The 18,367-nt window shown below is 35.5% G+C and overlaps 1 protein-coding gene across 5 annotated transcripts in view; it reads right to left on the bottom strand.

The window, feature by feature from the left end:
- Nucleotides 1-1,546: 1,546 nt before the first annotated feature.
- Nucleotides 1,547-18,367, bottom strand: part of LOC138305253 (centrosomal protein of 57 kDa-like) — a 42,148-nt gene continuing 25,327 nt past the window's right edge. For 4 of the 5 annotated variants that reach the window (XM_069245640.1, XM_069245642.1, XM_069245638.1 and 1 more), the window contains 8 exons: nt 16,128-16,317; nt 15,269-15,448; nt 14,668-14,924; nt 7,530-7,607; nt 7,023-7,244; nt 4,561-4,769; nt 4,004-4,157; nt 1,547-3,682 (listed from right to left, as the gene is read on the bottom strand). In XM_069245640.1, coding sequence (XP_069101741.1) covers nt 3,431-3,682; nt 4,004-4,157; nt 4,561-4,769; nt 7,023-7,244; nt 7,530-7,607; nt 14,668-14,924; nt 15,269-15,448; nt 16,128-16,317 — 1,542 coding nt within the window. In that variant the 3' untranslated portion in view covers nt 1,547-3,430. The remainder of the gene's footprint in view (nt 3,683-4,003; nt 4,158-4,560; nt 4,770-7,022; nt 7,245-7,529; nt 7,608-14,667; nt 14,925-15,268; nt 15,449-16,127; nt 16,318-18,367) is intronic. The other variant, XM_069245639.1, reaches the window with a different exon arrangement.

Here is an 18,367-nt window from a genome sequence, read left to right as displayed (position 1 = left end):
AATTATCCCCCGCCCAACGAAGTTGGCGGGGGATATACAAATGGGTTCCGTCCGTCTGTCCGTACGAATGGTTTCCGGAGCATAACTCTAAAACCAGTAGAGATATTTCCATGAAACTTCATACACACATTGTTCGTATAGTCTAGTAGTGCCTTTTGCTATTTTTAGGTTTTCATTTTTTGCACTTTTTCCGTAACCATGGAAACATTGCTGAAATATCATATTTTTGTACCAGGTTCGTTTCCGGAGCATAACTCTAAAACCAGAAGAGATATTTCCACGAAACTTCATAGACACATTGGTCTTATAGTCTAGTAGTGCCTTTTGCTATTTTAAGGTTTTCACTTTTTGTACTTTTTTCTGTAACCATGGAAAAATCGCTGAAAATGGCAGATTTTTGTGTAAGAATTGTTTCCGGAGCACAACTCTAAAACCAGCAGAGATATTTCCATGAAACTTCATAGACACATTGTTCTTATGGTCTAGTAGTGCCTTTTGCTATTTTTAGGTTTTCACTTTTTGTACTTTTTTCCGTAACCATGGAAACATTACTGAAAATAGCATATTTTTGTAGCAGGTTTGTTTCCGCAGCATAACTGGAAAACCGGTTGAGATATATGCACGGAACTCCATAGGCACAATAGTCTTATGGTCTAGTAGTGCCTTTTGCTATTTTAAGGTTTTCACTTTTTGTACTTTTTTCTGTAACCATGGAAACATTGCTGAAAATGGCAGATTTTAGTGTAAGAATCATTTCCGGAGCACAACTCTAAAACCAGCAGAGATATTTCCATGAAACTTCATAGACGCATTGTTCTTGTAGTCTAGTAGTGCCTTTTGCTATTTTTAGGTTTTCACTTTTTGTGCATTTTTCTGTTACCATAGAAACATTACTGAAAATATTATATTTTTGAAGCAGGTTCATTTCCGGAGCATAACTCTAAAACCAGCAGAGATATTTCCACGAAACTTCATAGACACATTCTTTTTATGGTCTAGTAGTACCTTTTGCTATTTTTAGGTTTTCATTTTTTGCACTTTTTCCGTTACCATGGAAACATTGCTGAAAATATCATGGTAAATGGTAAATGTTACTTTGCAAAACTCCACCCATCTTTGTGTATATAGTCTAATATAAATGTCAAGGCTGTATGCCTGATTCAACAATTGCAGCCCCACTCTACTTGAATTATACTCCATCTTTCTTTAGCTCAACTTCCTTTTTCCTGTTGTTTTTTTCATACACATAAGTCTCCACAATCAAACTTACTTCAGCTTTGATATCTCCATTGGCGGGGGATCTGAATGACTATGTCCTTGTTATATCTCATTCCATCAAAATATTAAAACTGTTCTATTTTTCTAGATTGACTTTCAATGAAATAAATGTACTTGGATTTAGTGAAGAAAGGCAGGAGTTCTGTGAGAAAAACAACTGACCTATCGTCCCCTTATACTCCTTCCAAACTGACGACCAATTGATGTAGGTTTAGTTGTAGAACATTAATAAATTTTGCCCACTGCAAATTCAACACAAAATCAGAAAACAAGTGTATAAAATATTTATTGCATTACATGTACATAAGGTTTAAATGCTATAACTATACAGCTATATACATGAGAATCACAGTTATTTGGTGGGAAACCCCAGTATATGCCATTTCACAGGAATGCAAGTAACTTAAGAAGCGGAATGTGAAGTGGACTGATGTTCACCCAAACACTCAGATCAAATGAAAAATGAAATAATGAAGAATACAGATCATCCATATATTTTTTCTTTTTAATACACATATTTGATAGTCCTTTTTAATATGAAATAAAATCCTTCCTTCTTGTGTTCCCTCAATCTAGAATTCTATGGATTTTTGTATCCATTGAAAAAAGCAAAATCAATACCAACACAAATTAAAAATAAAATGATTATCACAGACTCACATGATCATTTTAAGGAAAGTTGGCAAGATTGGTGATTTAGATCGTTTACCAAACATCAGCATATGTTGTTTTGAAGGGTGGAACAAGCTTAAGATGTAGTTTCAGTAACCGTTAGACTGCTCTGTTAAAACCATCTTTAAAGTCTAATGGGTTGATAAAAGAAAATGACCCGTAGATCAACGTAAAATTCCTTTTTTTTTGCTGTGTATTTGGCATCATTACAATGTAACAGTAGAAAATGTTTTCAGGAATCCTATTGGTTTATAGAGCAAACTTTGTTATCTGCTTAGTCCTTTAAACACATCAATATTCTAATGGTCAGTCGTTTCTTAGAGAATCAGAATCTCTAGATTATCTTCATAAATAGGTATTGTTCTATTGTATTTCACTGTACTTCTGGATGTTCACATCAAAGCAACAACCAACTGTTTACAATGGTAACACTTTTCATTTGTTTTAGTGACAACCTGTATATTTACCACCATTTTTTCTGTCACTTGGGGACGAGAATTAAGACATCATTTAGAGCATGTCTACAGCCTTTGATGCACAATAAGTATAAGATATTAAATTACTTTGTGTATACATTTGTATTTTGATTACAATGCCATTATATTTGGTATGTAGAGATACAAAATTGAAATTTCCATCCGACTATTCTTTAAGAACAATTTTTTGAAAAGCCTAGTGCGACATTGACAATACTGACCAAGTCATTTAATACAACCTACTCTAATTAAGTTTTATCACAATTCATTATCTATGTAAAAGTGTATACACAGCTGCTATTACACAAATACTTTCAGTTCTAAAGCTTTAATTTATAAAGTTAAACACACATGGGCTTGGTGCAATTCTACTGCATGTATCTTCAGCAATAGTGTATATATACATCTGTCATTAACCAATTTCACAAATAGGAGATTACAAAAATGTCTTAGGTTGCTACCTGCCTATAATAAACATAATCAGGTATCAGCAGCCTGCATATAATTATGCAAAAGATTTTCTCGAGAAAAGGAATCGAGAACTTGCAATTTTCCAGAAAATATATCTCGGATACTAAAACAATTTGACTATAAAATGAGGTTGTACTGTACTATGAGTATATAAGTTAGATATACAAGATTTACATTAAATACAACAGACAAAACGTACATCGGCAAGGATAAGGTCCTCACAGACACCATACAGACACAGCTTCAGGGGTTCCTTCAGACTTTATTTTCTTATTTCAACTATGTTTTACAAATAGATGTTTGATGGCTTTTATCCATGGTATTGGAATGGGTCAAAATGGGAAAATATAATAAATCAAAATAAAAAAATTCAATAAATATTTCATAATATGTACGGCAACCCTGTGTATTTTTTTTAATCCATATTTAACCTGAAGTTTTCTTGTACCATTTTAGTAGACAATTTTTTTCTGATGAAGAAACCAAGAAGTAGATGACTTAGCTAGTAATAAACACATAATGATGATGTAGTGCTATTCCCAGTGAAGGTCATCTCGTCGTAATGTCGTTTGTAATTTACGCATGTCTTTAAGCACATTGAGGGAGACCTCGCGACCACTCGTCGGCCGTACGTGTACCAGTCCAGCCCCACGTCCCTTGGTTTTTATTGTAGTTGTCACTTCTACTTCAGACGCTGTTTGTGTATAATTGCTATTTGCTGATTTTGGTCGTTGCATTTTCTTTGAGTAATCTGAACTTTTCTTTTTCTTCTTTTTCAGGTCGAGCTGAAATTTGCAAAAATAGTGAATAAGATAAGTTTTTAAAGCATAATTGTACACAGATCAAATATGCTATAGGACATTTTCAGTTCAATCTCTAAATCTCACTTTCAGGATAAGAAATTTTGTATCTATGGACAAAAATTATTTTCATTGTCTAGGAACAAAGCAATCTTGAGGGAAATTCATAGGCATAATATTATTATTATTCTATAAAATAGAAATAAATTGTGTGACAGAGAATGAAAAGCTAGAATTGTTTGAATACTTCTTTGTCAATGAAAATTGTAAGTTTGTGAGTAACACTGTCATTTAAAACCACTATACCTGTAATACCTTATCTTGATGTTTCCTAACTTTTGATATCTGCTGACTTTTGGACTCCATTCTGCTGACCAACGAGTCTAATTCTCGCTCAAGGTCTTCTCGGATCCGTGAATCGGTCACCTCATTTATCTGCTTAGACAGTTCCTGATGCTCTCTGTATGGTCATAAGGTTCATATACATGTATAAACTGACAAACAATACTCTCTATTTATATAATTATCCAATAAGAATTAAACCATTCTCTGTGGTCAAACCATGATTATCAAATACCATTATGGTCAAAAGATACTCCTCAAACTATTAAGAAGGTTACAGAGTGTTAGAATAAGACAAATTAAAAGATATAAAACCTTTCTATAACAATAAATCTCTACCATTTCTGCCTGCAGAGCATACATATTGATAAGGATAAAAGAATTAGCATTTGGTATCACATGTGATGGGTTGCATACAACTTTATGCTTTATGGTATCAACTTGTATATCAATATGCGTATATTTGTTTATCATTTTTTGATGCTTGTTGTAATATATTTTTGTTTTTGAACATTACTTACACACTCATTTGGCCAAACTCGTCCTGGAGTTGTAGTAGAAGTTCGGCGAGGTCGTGGTCTAGCCCGTCTGAACTTGATCCTGAGGATGTACTAGATGACCTGTGGGTATCACAGTGGTCCGCGGAGGAACACAGGGCCATGTTGTGGCTCTTCATAAGTGATAAAACACGCTGGACATTAGCACCGACGGAATGACTAGGGGTAGATGACTGCAATACAAAATTAAGGGATGAGCAATTAATCTATGGTAAATGAAATATGGGGTATACAAAACAAGAGGCCCATGGGCCTTATGGTCATCTGACTCATGGCACAAAACAACAAAGTCACAGTATAAAGTATTGGTTAACGATTAATATAAACAATACAAGGAACTTCTTAGTTGAATATGTAAGTTTCTGAAAAAGGTAAATGTCATTTGTTGAACAAACTTGGTAACCCTTCATCCAAATATGGTCGAAACCCATTCAAGGATTAATATAAGGAGGAGTCAGATTTTAAAGCCAAATTTCAGCAAAGCTCCCATTTTGGACCTCGGTCATACTATCCCCATGGGTCTTACCTCGGTCCTTTATAAAATATGATTGTCCTTACCTAAAGTTCCCCCTTCTGAATCAATTAAAACCACTATAGACCAATTTTCATTGAGATCGGAGACTGAAACCTTAAAACAGGAAGTGGGCCAGCGGCCATCTTGGAATACCAAAATCTTTACGAAAATGTTTGCATGTTGTTTGGCATCAATTAAAACCCCTACAGACCAATTTTCATTGAGATCGGAGACTGAAACCTTAAAACAGGAAGTGGCCCAACGGCCATCTTGGAATACCAAAATCTTTACAAAAATGTTTGCATGTTGTTCGGCATCAATTAAAACCCCTATTGACCAATTTTCATTGAGATCGGAGACTGAAACCTTAAAACAGGAAGTGGGCCAGCGACCATCTTGGAATACCAAAATCTTGACGAAAATGTTTGCATGTTGTTCGGCATCAATTAAAACCCCTATAAACCAATTTTCATTGAGATCAGAGACTGAAACCTTAAAACAGGAAGTGGGCCAGCTAAAATTAAGAAAATTTGCCCTTTTGGGGCCCCACCCCTCAGTTCCTAGGGTTCAGACCAGACTCATTTATGTAAAATATAATTGTGTTTCCCCAATGATGTTTCACACCAAATATGGATAAAATTCATCGAAGGATGGAGGAGTAGGATTTTAAAGCTAAAATTAAGAAAATTTCCCCATTTGGGGCCCCACCCCTCAGCCCCTAGGGGTCGGACCACGCTCATTTACATAAAATATGATTGTCCGTCCCCAATGATGTTTCACACCAAATATGGATGAAATCCATCAAAGGATGAAGGAGAAGGATTTTAAAGCTGAAATTAAGAAAATTTCCCCATTTGGGGCCCCACCCCTCAGCCCCTAGGGGTCGGACCAGGCTCATTTATAATATGATTGTCCTTCCCCAATTATGTTTTACACTAAATATGGATGAAATTCATCCAAGGATGAAGGAGGAGTAGGATTTTAAAGCTAAAATTAAGAATATTTGCCCTTTGGGGGCCCCACCCCTCAGCCCCTAAGGGTTGGACCACACTCATTTACAATATGATTGTCCGTCCCCAATGATGTTTCACACCAAATATGGATGAAATCCATCAAAAGGATGAAGGAGGAGTAGGATTTTAAAGTTAAATTCAGAAAATTTGCCCTTTTGGGGCCCCAAACCCTCAGCCCCTAGGGGTCGGACCAAGCTCATTTATTTAAAATGTGATTGTCCTTCCCCAATAATGTTTCACACCAAATATGGATGAAATCCATCAAAGAATGAAGGAGGAGTAGGATTTTAAAGCTAAAATTAAGAAAATTTGCCCATTTGGGGCCCCACCCCACAGCCCATAGGGGTTGGACCACGCTCATTTACATCAAATATGATTGTCCTTCCCCAATTATGTTTTACACTAAATATGGATGAAATCCATCCAAGGATGAAGGAGGAGTAGGATTTTAAAGCTTAAAATAAGAAAATTCGCCCTTTTGGGGCCCCACCCCTCAGCCCCTAGGGGTCGGACCAAGCTCATTTATATAAAACATGATTGTCCTTCCCCAATAATGTTTCACACCAAATATGGATGACATCTGCTTAGCGGTTAAGGAGGAGTAGCATTTTAAAGGAAAAAATTTACGCACGACGCACGGCGGACGACGACGGACAAATCACGATGACTATAGGTCATCCTGACCCTTCGGGTCAAATGACCTAATAAAGGAATGAACACTAAATTTATGGTAAAATGAATTATGGCATATTCAAAGTTTTTAAAATGCTGGTTTTTTCCACTCCATTGGAAATCACATCCATATTACAGCGGAAATATTTTTGTTTACATCAAAAAAATGATCAAATCATAAAGAGTCAATGATAGGAATTTGTTATTTGACTTTGACACATACTGACCTTGCCAGCTACAAAAGGAATGTCAGCAAGGTTTAGTCTATAGTGTTTGAGGGCCTCTCGGCGTCGTTCTGGTTCTGGTTCAGCAGGCTGTGTCTTTTGCTTTTTGTTTGAGGCTGATTTTTTCTTTTTCTTTACTTTCTTCGTACGCACTGACGTTGGTCTCTTCTCATTCATTGCACCAGCATGCATTAGTATTCTGTTTGTTTTTGCCTCTGTCTCCAGCTAAGCATAGAAAAAGATCATTTGATAAATACAGTAAATATGAATAGCAATTCAGTCTATGTTGAAAATACTGCAAATATAAGAGATAATTTTGCTTTTAAATATGCTGAATGATCAAAAGAATTTTTCAATGAAGAAAACACAATTTTTGACCATGGTTCTAAAATCAAACGAGTAACAGACTCAAATGACTGTAGTGTCAGTAGTCCTGTTTTACTGATCTCTAACGAGTTACAATGCCCTAATAAAGGTTTATCAATTTTGTACTGATAGAATGTCACCTACCTCAGCTGTCTTCTCTGACATTAACCGTCTCTGATGTCGCTCTTCTTTAATTTTCTCCTCCAAGTCTCTGATCTTACCCTGAAACCGAAAGAAAGTATGGAAATAAAATACAGTCCAACCTGTCTATAGTGACCACCAATGAGAAAAAGAACAAATGGTCTATAAAGTCAGGTGGTTTTTATACATGGGTCATATTAGGTAACAAGAGGCCCATGGGCCTTAACGGTCATCTGACTCATGGCACAAAAAACAAAGTCACAGTATAAAGTATTGGTTAACGATTAATATACACAATACAAGGAACTCCTTAGTTGAATACGTAAGTTTCTGAAATAGGTAAATGTCATTTGTTGAACAAACTTGGTAACCCTTCATCCAAATATGGTCGAAACCCATTCAAGGATTAATATAAGGAGGAGTCAGATTTTAAAGCCAAATTTCAGCAAAGCTCCCATTTTGGACCTCGGTCATACTATCCCCATGGGTCTTACCTCGGTCCTTTATAAAATATGATTGTCCTTATAAAACCACTATAGACCAATTTTCATTGAGATCGGAGACTAAAAACAGGAAGTGGGCCAGCAGCCATCTTGGAATACCAAAATCTTGACGAAAATGTTTGCATGTTGTTCGGCATCAATTAAAACCCCTATAAACCAATTTTCATTGAGATCAGAGACTGAAACCTTAAAACAGGAAGTGGGCCAGCTAAAATTAAGAAAATTTGCCCTTTTGGGGCCTCAGTTCCTAGGGTTCAGACCAGACTCATTTATATAAGATATAATTGTGTTTCCCCAATGATGTTTCACACCAAATAAGGATAAAATTCATCCAAGGATGAAGGAGGAGTAGGATTTTAAAGCTAAAATTAAGAAAATTCCCCATATGGGACCCCACCCCTCAGCCCCTAGGGGTCGGACCAGGCTCATTTATAACATGATTGTTCAATTGTCCAATGATGTTTCACACCAAATATGGATGAAATAATCCGTCCAAGGATGAAGGAGGAGTAGGATTTTAAAGCAAAAATTAAGAAAAATTCCCAATATGGGGCCCCACATCTCAGCCCCTAGGGGTCTGACCAGGCTCATTTTTTACAAATATGATTGTCCAACCCCAATGATGTTTCACACCAAATATGGATGAAATCCATCCTAGGATGAAGGAGGAGTAGGATTTTAAAGCTAAAATTAAGAAAAATTCCCAATATGGGGCCCCACATCTCAGCCCCTAGGGGTCTGACCAGGCTCATTTATACAAAATATGATTGTCCTTCCCCAATGATGTTTCACACCAAATATGGATGAAATCCATCCAAGGATGAAGGAGGAGTAGGATTTTAAAGCTAAAATTAAGAAAATTCACCTTTTTGGGGCCCTACCCCTCAGCCCCTAGGGGTCGGACCAGGTTCATTTATACAAAATATGATTGTCCGTCCCCAATGATGTTTCACACCAAATATGGATGAAATCCATCCAAGGATGAAGGAGTAGGATTTTAAAGCTAAAATTCAGAAAATTCGCCTTTTTGGGGCCCCATCCCTCAGCCCCTAGGGGTTGGACCAGGCTCATTTATATAAAATATGATTGTCCTTCCCAATGTTTCACACCAAATATGGATGAAATCCGCTTAGCGGTTAAGGAGGAGTATCAATTTAAAGGAAAAAGTTTACGCACGACTGACGGCAGACGGCGGACGACTACGGACAAATCACGATGACTATAGGTCGATCATGACCTAAAAATCTGGATTTTACCTATTGATTAATACATCAGAATACATGAGTATAGATATAACATATTTATTTCTGATGTACGAGGATGTTTCATATCCATGGTTGGTAAATATTCCAATCTTTTGACAAATGATATATTACTTTAAAACTTTTGCATATGTATAATCTTTTTATCTAGTATTATCTAGCCAATGGATAAAAACAAGATTGTGGAAATAACAATCAAGGTATCATAGGGGATTGTTCTCTAAATGATCTTTAAAAGTGGATCATGCTTATGGACAAGATCTAACTACGGAAAATATTTTCAAAATGTAGTTTTAATTTCCTGCCTTGCACTTCCACCCGAGTGAAGTCAGTCATTACTCATATTGATCTTTACACAACATGTATCAATATCACAGACTCTCACTGCAGAATGTGTCACTATACATCAGTATTGCTACGACAGTGATTACAATAACAAGCATAATGTCACCATTACTATCAATAAGTAACCTAAATACTAACACAATTAACACACAATTAACCCACTGAGGTATGTCCATCATCGTGCCGTAGGTTAATTTATAAATCCTAACTAGAAACCACAGGTAAACAATATTTTTACCCAGACTGTTCAATAGGTATGGATCTGATCAGTTGTAATCCTCTTATCATATCATCAGACTACAGACTCTACTGAACACACAAGAGACACAATGTGGACAGAATGGGTGGGACAGGACAAGATGAGACGGGAAGGGTGGACATATAGATACCACTATGTCCCTGCTACAGGGTGGAAGCATATAAAGGACATATTAGTTGTTTGTGGTGCTAGCCTGTACTGTCAGATAATATCAGATATATCAGACAATAGAAAATTAACAAATACTATTTGATGTAGTTAATCTCTGTATACATTTACGAATAAACAGGTAATAACTTGGAGTTATTTAAAAGCCCAATAGATATGGAGTGAGTTTGTCATTAACAAATCCTTGTAGGTATAAGTAGGTTAAGTGTACTTATACTCAGATAGTCCACACTTGACTTGTTTAGACTGTTTATGTCAGCAAGCTTGATCAGAGTAACAAACACAGTTCTGTCTCACCCTAAGTCATACATACAAAGTTCCTCAATGTTCTCAACTCAACTAAAAGAGTTCACTCTATTGAAAATCTACCATATCATTCAAGACTTAAAAATCAGGACTTCCCACCTTAGAATACAGACGTAAAAGGAACGATGCAATCAAAGTCTATAAAATTCTGAACAGAATAGATAAACTAGATAAAGACAAGCAATGTAAATAACAACTCTTTAAGAAACAGAGAAGGACTAAAGTCACACAAAATATATTTAGTCAGTGAGTGGTGGGCTCATGGAACTCCCTTCCAAACCCTGTAGTAGAAGCCCTACTCTAAACTCGTTTAAAAACATCACTTGAAATCAGTACCATGCATTGTTTACCCCAGTTTTATATGGCACAACCGGACAGTAAATGAACAAAATGCTCCACAACTAGCTATAACCAGCTAACTACGGTGTCTACGAAGAGGTAAAAGATAACTCCATGATCTTCTGGCTTCTCATTAACATTGTTACTGTAGGCTTTTTTTTTTATATATCATTTGAAGACCAGTTAAAGATTAATGACTGTGGACAACTATTTGTTAAGTACATGCTTCCTAATCACTTGAGATGGTTATAAAAAGACACCATTGAGATATCATAAGGCTTGATTGTTTATAATCCATATTTAAATAATGTCAAGCAAGAATTTGTTGGGACACATGCACCCACTTCAAAAATAACAGAAAAGTGATGTTTAACTAACTGGTGACAGGTAATGTTAAGGACTGAGTGTGGGCTTGGTTTGGATCAACCATTCCAATTGACCTCTGGCGACCTCTACTTGAATGTGATCAATAAATCAAATGTGGACAGCAGAAACCAAAATAATGTGAACATGAATCATTCTGAAAGGAAACATGTCCATACCTCTCTCCTGTCAAATGAGCTGGAAATGTATTATGGAAATTGATTTTACACAGTGAATATATTCGTACATTTGAGGTACCTGGTAAAAATAGATTATCACATCTGTATAACTGTTTGTCATACATGAACAAATTAAAAAAAAAAATGTTTATCTGTATTTGAAAATAAATCAAACTGAATGTTTAACAAGGAAAATGAAGTTAATTACATTTACAATCTGTAAATGACAAATAAATTAACACTTATTAAACTAGAAATATACCAAAGCAAGAGTAAACACTATGTGGCCTTATAGTATAGAACCAGTTATATTACTACATCCCCTCTCCCCTCCCAAATTTAATAGTGAAAAGGAACCCATATTTTATAAATATACATGTATTATACTGGGGTATACCTACCATACTTTTATCCCATCATATATACTGCTTTTTTAACTATAGCTAAATATTGGACAAGCTTGACATGTTGAAACTTATTTCTCATTTCATATTCTAAAATTCAACCCATAATTTAATGGATATTTTTTTTTTTTAATTTTCAAAACATTTTATTGCTGTGAAAAGGTGGTCTACACAGTAAACTGTTCTGTGAAAAAAAAAACCCAAAGCAAATGAAACATCCTTGTTGAGTTGGAAATTGACAGATGAGATTTTGAGTATGGACTTCAAACCAATAGAATTTGTTAAACCTCCATTACGGTAGTTATATATGAGATTCATGTAATTGCATATTTACATAAAGGTGTGATAAAATGTCTTTCAATACATGCAGTTCAGTGTTAAGGAGAAACTGCCGAGGATCTGCATGCTCACTTGATTGTTAGTTAAATAGAATGGAAGTGTGTCTGAATAAAAAACTAAAATCTGGTATCCTTCAATTACTGTACATTTCAATAAAAAAAGGAGTTTTGCAATGATCAAGCTTTTTTCTAAAATCTCATTAAATTAGGTGTAATAGTTATCTGAAATTGAGATTTTTTTTTTATCTAATCGATCTGTCAAGTGCGATAGGCCTTCGTGTGTAGTTCAACCATTGATTTCATCCTTCACATTATTCTCTATCAGAAAGCCATAACTACAATACATTAAATCTAAACTGACAGTTCTTATAGAAATTAGCTTCAAACTCGGTAGGTAATGGCGGGGTCTTAACACCGCTATGAATGTCGTCAAAAACCCATTTCTAACTCCCAATACAAAAGAGCATTTAATGTTTGAACGTACGGATGGAGTGGCTTTCACAAAAAGAAAGAATTTGAATTTTGTTATTGAACAAATATAGAACTATTAATCAAAAGCGCACTTGATATTAAAAAAAGATATATCATAAAGTACTTTTCTCAAAAAGAAGAATCCAATATGGATTTTTCAACATCAGGAATAAGGAAACAATTGATCTTGAAAAACCTTTTATCAATCAATTCTAATGAAGTCGGCTAAATTGCACATTCCTGGTTCCTGAGATCAATATACACATACTACTGAGCATTGTCATATGATTTTGAATTAATGCAATCTGATTAAAATACAGATCCTTATAACCGCTCTGTTCAATAGAGGATCTGACAACAACCCATAAAGGGTCATGTTCGGATGACCTTTTACCACATGTACTTCAGATCAAATACATTTTCTACACATTGCTACATCAATTGATAACGTCATGTAGTCCCAGTATACATATACATTTAGCTTTGTTGTGCACTTTGGACGAGATGTCTATGTACACGAAAATAATTCGGACAGCTTTTTCAAACTTTTTCGTCCGCAGTCAAGATTCTGGTACAGAGGTTCCGCTTATTTGAATAAGTCATTTTCCAGAAGAAAATATGCAAATAACCGGATTATTCGAATAGGCGGAGATGGCATTTTGCACCTCCGTTTGACCCCAGACATATGTACATTATGTATATATGTGAACAGGCAAATAGATATCGTTTCGTTTACTTGATAAACACGTAAATTATTTACACTTAAAACGAACAACAAGTAATTATTTTCGAAGTTGTAAATCGATTTTAATTGTTTAATAACAAAGAAATATTCCAATATTAGATTCTTGTTTACGTTAGATCTACACATGAATCTTTGAGAAACAGCTAAACGATCGATATCAAATGCAATAACTAAACAGGATTGAATTTGTGTCTGCAATTCGAACATAAATAATAAATAAATTTACGTACATTTGCCTGGCAAAATGAACTTAAGATCGTGATTTAACTTCAAAGTGCCGATCAACTAGTAGGCCTAGTATTGTTTTTTACACATGTGTATGAATTCGAAAATGGCTGCAGGTGATGAAGCCATGCGTTCCCTGACCTAAATGTGTTTTGAGAATTCTTCCTGTATTGTTGATCGATACGGCTTATAGCTTGATAACATTTCAGAAATTAAAGCATATTCAAGTAGAAATGAAACAACGTAGCAAGTATCTTTTATATCCTACATACTGTACGAAACTTGCAGTAGTCATTGCATACCGACTTTGCATGCTTTTATGTCTCGTTCAACGCGACGCTTGAAACGCACATGCCTGTCGTAGTCAACAAGACTCTGCGTGAGCGAGACTACTCATGAATGGCGATTGTTGTAAAAAAAGCATGGTTTCTCCAACCGATCGCGAACTAAGGTACGTTACGTTAATAAATAAACATACTTGAAAGTGAAAATACTTTAATTAGATTTTTTAGTCAGTGATTATACTAAAGTAATGATCTACCGCTGCTGATGTAATCATAACAGCGTCGAATACCTTTGCAGATTCATGCATAAAATAACAAGCCATACGATAACGTTAATCTGTCATCATGATGATTTCTAGTAAAATTGAAGTATCTTGAAACATATATCGGCAAATTTCGCTAAAAATACATTGCAAAATTGAAAAATATTCTATTTTATTTTTAGAATTTCACAAATATTTTATTAAAAAAACCAGAGGTCACGTAAAAGTCTATTCAAATGCATGGAGTTGAAAATAACAAAGATAAAGAAGGAAAAAATCGGGACCGCAGAAATTTATGCAAATAACCGAAATATTCAAATAACTGTTATTCGATTATGTGGAGTCCTCTGTAATGCCTATTTAATTGTCCATATCAAAAGATCATCTTGACGTGACCCCTAATGGGATGTTGTCAGATCCTCTTATCAAACGTTGTGATAATAAGGATCTGTATTTTAATCAGATTGGAATTAATGACACTGCTAAGATTGATTATATGTTAATGTCATTTCATTTTATAGCTGACACAAAATATTCCATAAACATTCAAAATGAAATGAAGTCTTCATCAATTTTTCTTCGTTTACAATTTGTACAATATAGTATTGCCCAGTGTTTCAACTTAAACTTTTGATTTTGCGTAATTAAAGCATAAAGTTAGTTTATAATAAGGAACACAATGCTTACCTCTGCTAATGTCTGGGTAGCAGTTAACTTCAGCTGTTCTCGTTCTAAATGACTGATTTTTTCTGCCTGGGGGTCAAAGGTTATTGTAGGTTTTTGGAACTCTTCCTGACGTTGCTGTCTCTCCTGTATTAAAGTTGATCTTGTGACGGCATCTCGTTTATCTGACTCAGCATTTTCCACTAATTTTCTCATGTGTTGAAGCTGCTTCTCTAGTAGTCCACTCCGAGTTTCGGCGGCCGTCAGCTGTGACTCCAACTCTAATAAAGGTAGATATTGTCTCTAAATTACAAACATACAATAAGACAAAGAACTGGACTTCTTCTGTCAGATAAATATCTATCCTAGAAATAAAATATGGAAACGAAATATGTAATCATAGCTTGAAACTCAAGAGAAATCTCTACACTTAAATTAAAAGTGTGACAGAGAAATTTCAAAACAAAGTTTGAGAATGTGACAGAGAACTTTCTAAACTTATATTGATGATGCATGGTCAGAGAAAGCTGGAGGATCAATTTGACAAAAAGTTCTATCATAGCATCAGTTATAAATGATTGACACAGAATGTTTGATCACCAAATTATTTGGGTTGATATTATACCTTGAGACTGTTGGGACATGACAGTTTGTGCTGGCTCAATATTTTCTGGCTCTTTCGACAAAATGTCTTTATATCTATGTGTTTCTGCTGCTAAACTTTTCAGATTTGTTTCTGCTGCAGCTCGTTCTGTTTCAAGCTTCCTGATTTTTTCTCTCAAATTTTTTAGTGCTGATATCACCGCTAGAAAAAATAAGAAAGTAGAGATGAAACAATCACACTTCAAAATAGCTTTGTAATAAAGGTTCTTTAACATACAATAACCTTATATATAGCTACAATCCACTATTTCTGTGTATACATAAATGTTTCAGACCTGACAAATGGTCCGAGATCATCTCTCTTTAATTAGAGATCATTGAGAAGACTTGATGCAACATACAGACTTATTTATACAATTAATGTGTTGTGTTTATGAAGATGTTTTTATCCATATATCTGCACTTATCCTAGTACATAGTGTAGTATGCGTTAGAATTCCATCAGTCTTCCCAGCAAATACTATTCTTGTATTACATGTCTTTCAGTGTATGCTAGCTATATATATAAATAACTAACTATAGTGACTGACAGAAGGGATACGCATAGCCATTGTCCCTATAGTTTACCTTTATGTTCTATATGTGTTCATTGGTGATGTTTTTGTGAACGTCCGTGACCATCCTTAATATGTGATTTTATTTGTTCTTTTTGTGTCTTGATAAAGGGGCAGATTGCCTCGAAAATTTGACAATATCCACACTATTAGAATTACTTCTTTGCCCAATTCTAGCTATATATATATATAAGGTTCTTTGTTCATCACTTTTCTTACCTAGACTCCATTGATTTTCAGTTAGACAGAAGTTTGTCAAGCACTCACCTAATCGGTTATTTTCCGGTGATGTTGACACCAGTTTATCGGGATTATCCTCATAGTAGTCGTTGAGGAATGGTTTGTCTGTGGGGTAGTCATAGTAGGCTGTGGAATGCATCGACTCCTCTTGGTTTCTATACAATGCTCGCTTGGCTGGGCTCTTGGACTGGCTGCCTGAGATGTGAGGAGCATAGGTCTGTAATATAGAAATAAGACTTATATCGAAAGCTACGGTTAATAAGATACTGAAAGACTTTTCTCTTTAATAGATGTTTGTTCTACCAAATTTAAGGTTGACTGGTTTGGATTGGTATTTTGTCAACATTCAAATCTATAACAAGGACATAGTCATTCAGATCCCCCGCCAATGGAGATATCAAAGCTGAAGTAAGTTTGATTGTGGGGACTTATGTGTATGAAAAAAACCAGGAAAAAGGAAGTTGAGCTAAAGAAAGATGGAGTATAATTCAAGTAGAGCGGGGCTGCAATTGTTGAATCAGGTATACAGCCTTGACATTTAGATTAGACTATATACACAAAGATGGGTGGAGTTTTGCAAAGTAACATTTACCATTTACCATGATATTTTCAGCAATGTTTCCATGGTAACGGAAAAAGTGCAAAAAATGAAAACCTAAAAATAGCAAAAGGTACTACTAGACCATAAAAAGAATGTGTCGTGGAAATATCTCTGCTGGTTTTAGAGTTATGCTCCGGAAATGAACCTGCTACAAAAATATGATATTTTCAGCAATGTTTCTATGGTTACAGAAAAAAGCACAAAAAGTGAAAACCTAAAAATAGCAATAGGCACTACTAGACCATAAAAAGAATGTGTCTATGAAGTTTCGTGGAAATATCTCTGCTGGTTTTAGAGTTATGCTCCGGAAATGAACCTGCTACAAAAATCTTCCATTTTCAGCAATGTTTCCATGGTTCAGAAAAAATTACAAAAAGTGAAAACCTTAAAATAGCAAAAGGCACTACTAGACCATAAGACTAATGTGCCTATGGAGTTCCGTGCACATATCTCAACCGGTTTTCCAGTAATGCTACGGAAACGAACCTGGTACAAAAATATGATATTTTCAGCAATGTTTCCATGGTTACAGAAAAAGTACAAAAAATGAAAACCTAAAAATAGCAAAAGGCACTACTAGACCATAAGACCAATGTGTGTATGAAGTTTCATGGAAATATCTCTGCTGGTTTTAGAGTTGTGCTCCGGAAACGATTCTTACACAAAAATCTTCCATTTTCAGCAATGTTTCCATGGTTACAGAAAAAAGTACAAAAAGTGAAAACCTTAAAATAGCAAAAGGCACTACTAGACCATAAGACTAATGTGCCTATGGAGTTCCTTGCATATATGTCTCAACTGGCTTTCCAGTTATGCTGCGGAAACGAACCTGGTACAAAAATATGATATTTTCAGCAATGTTTCCATGGTTACAGAAAAAAGTACAAAAAGTGAAAACCTTAAAATAGCAAAAGGCACTACTAGACCATAAGACCAATGTGTCTATGAAGTTTCGGGGAAATATCTCTTCTGGTTTTAGAGTTATGCTCCGGAAACGAACCTGGTACAAAAATATGATATTTTCAGCAATGTTTCCATAATTACGGAAACAAGAGGCCCAGAGGGCCTGTATCGCTCACCTGGTTTGTAATGCCAAGTAATATTCTGGATACAGGTTCATTGTTTCTTTTCTGAATAAATTTGAATATTTACCTCTAATTCCCCTATTGGGCCCCACCATTCCTGCCCCCTGGGGGTCAGAGCCAAAATTTATACAAGCTCTGTTCCCCTTCCCCCAAGGATGTTTGTGGCCAAATTTGGTTACAATCCATGCAGAACTCTATGACTAGTAGCGATTTATAGGATTTAATTTTATTTCCCCTATTGGGCCCCGCCCCTCCTGCCCCCGGGGGGTCAGAGCCAAAATTTATACAAGTTCTGTTCCCCTTCTCCCAAGGATGTTTGTGGCCAAATTTGGTCACAATCCATTCAGAACTCTAGGAGAAGTAGCGATTTATAGGATTTAACTTTATTTCCCTTATTGGGGCCCGCCTCTCCTGCCCCTGGGGGGTCAGAGTCAAAATTTATACAGGTTCTGTTCCCCTTCCCCAAAGAATGTTTGTGGCCAAATTTGGTTACAATCCATGCAGAACTCTACGACTAGTAGCGATTTATAGGATTTACCTTTATTTCCCCTATTGGGCCCCGCCCCTCCTGCCCCCGGGGG

The sequence above is a fragment of the Argopecten irradians genome, chromosome 1 (assembly GCF_041381155.1).
Source record: "Argopecten irradians isolate NY chromosome 1, Ai_NY, whole genome shotgun sequence".
Lineage (NCBI taxonomy): Eukaryota > Metazoa > Mollusca > Bivalvia > Pectinida > Pectinidae > Argopecten > Argopecten irradians.
This window is presented reverse-complemented; position numbering and strand designations above follow the sequence as displayed.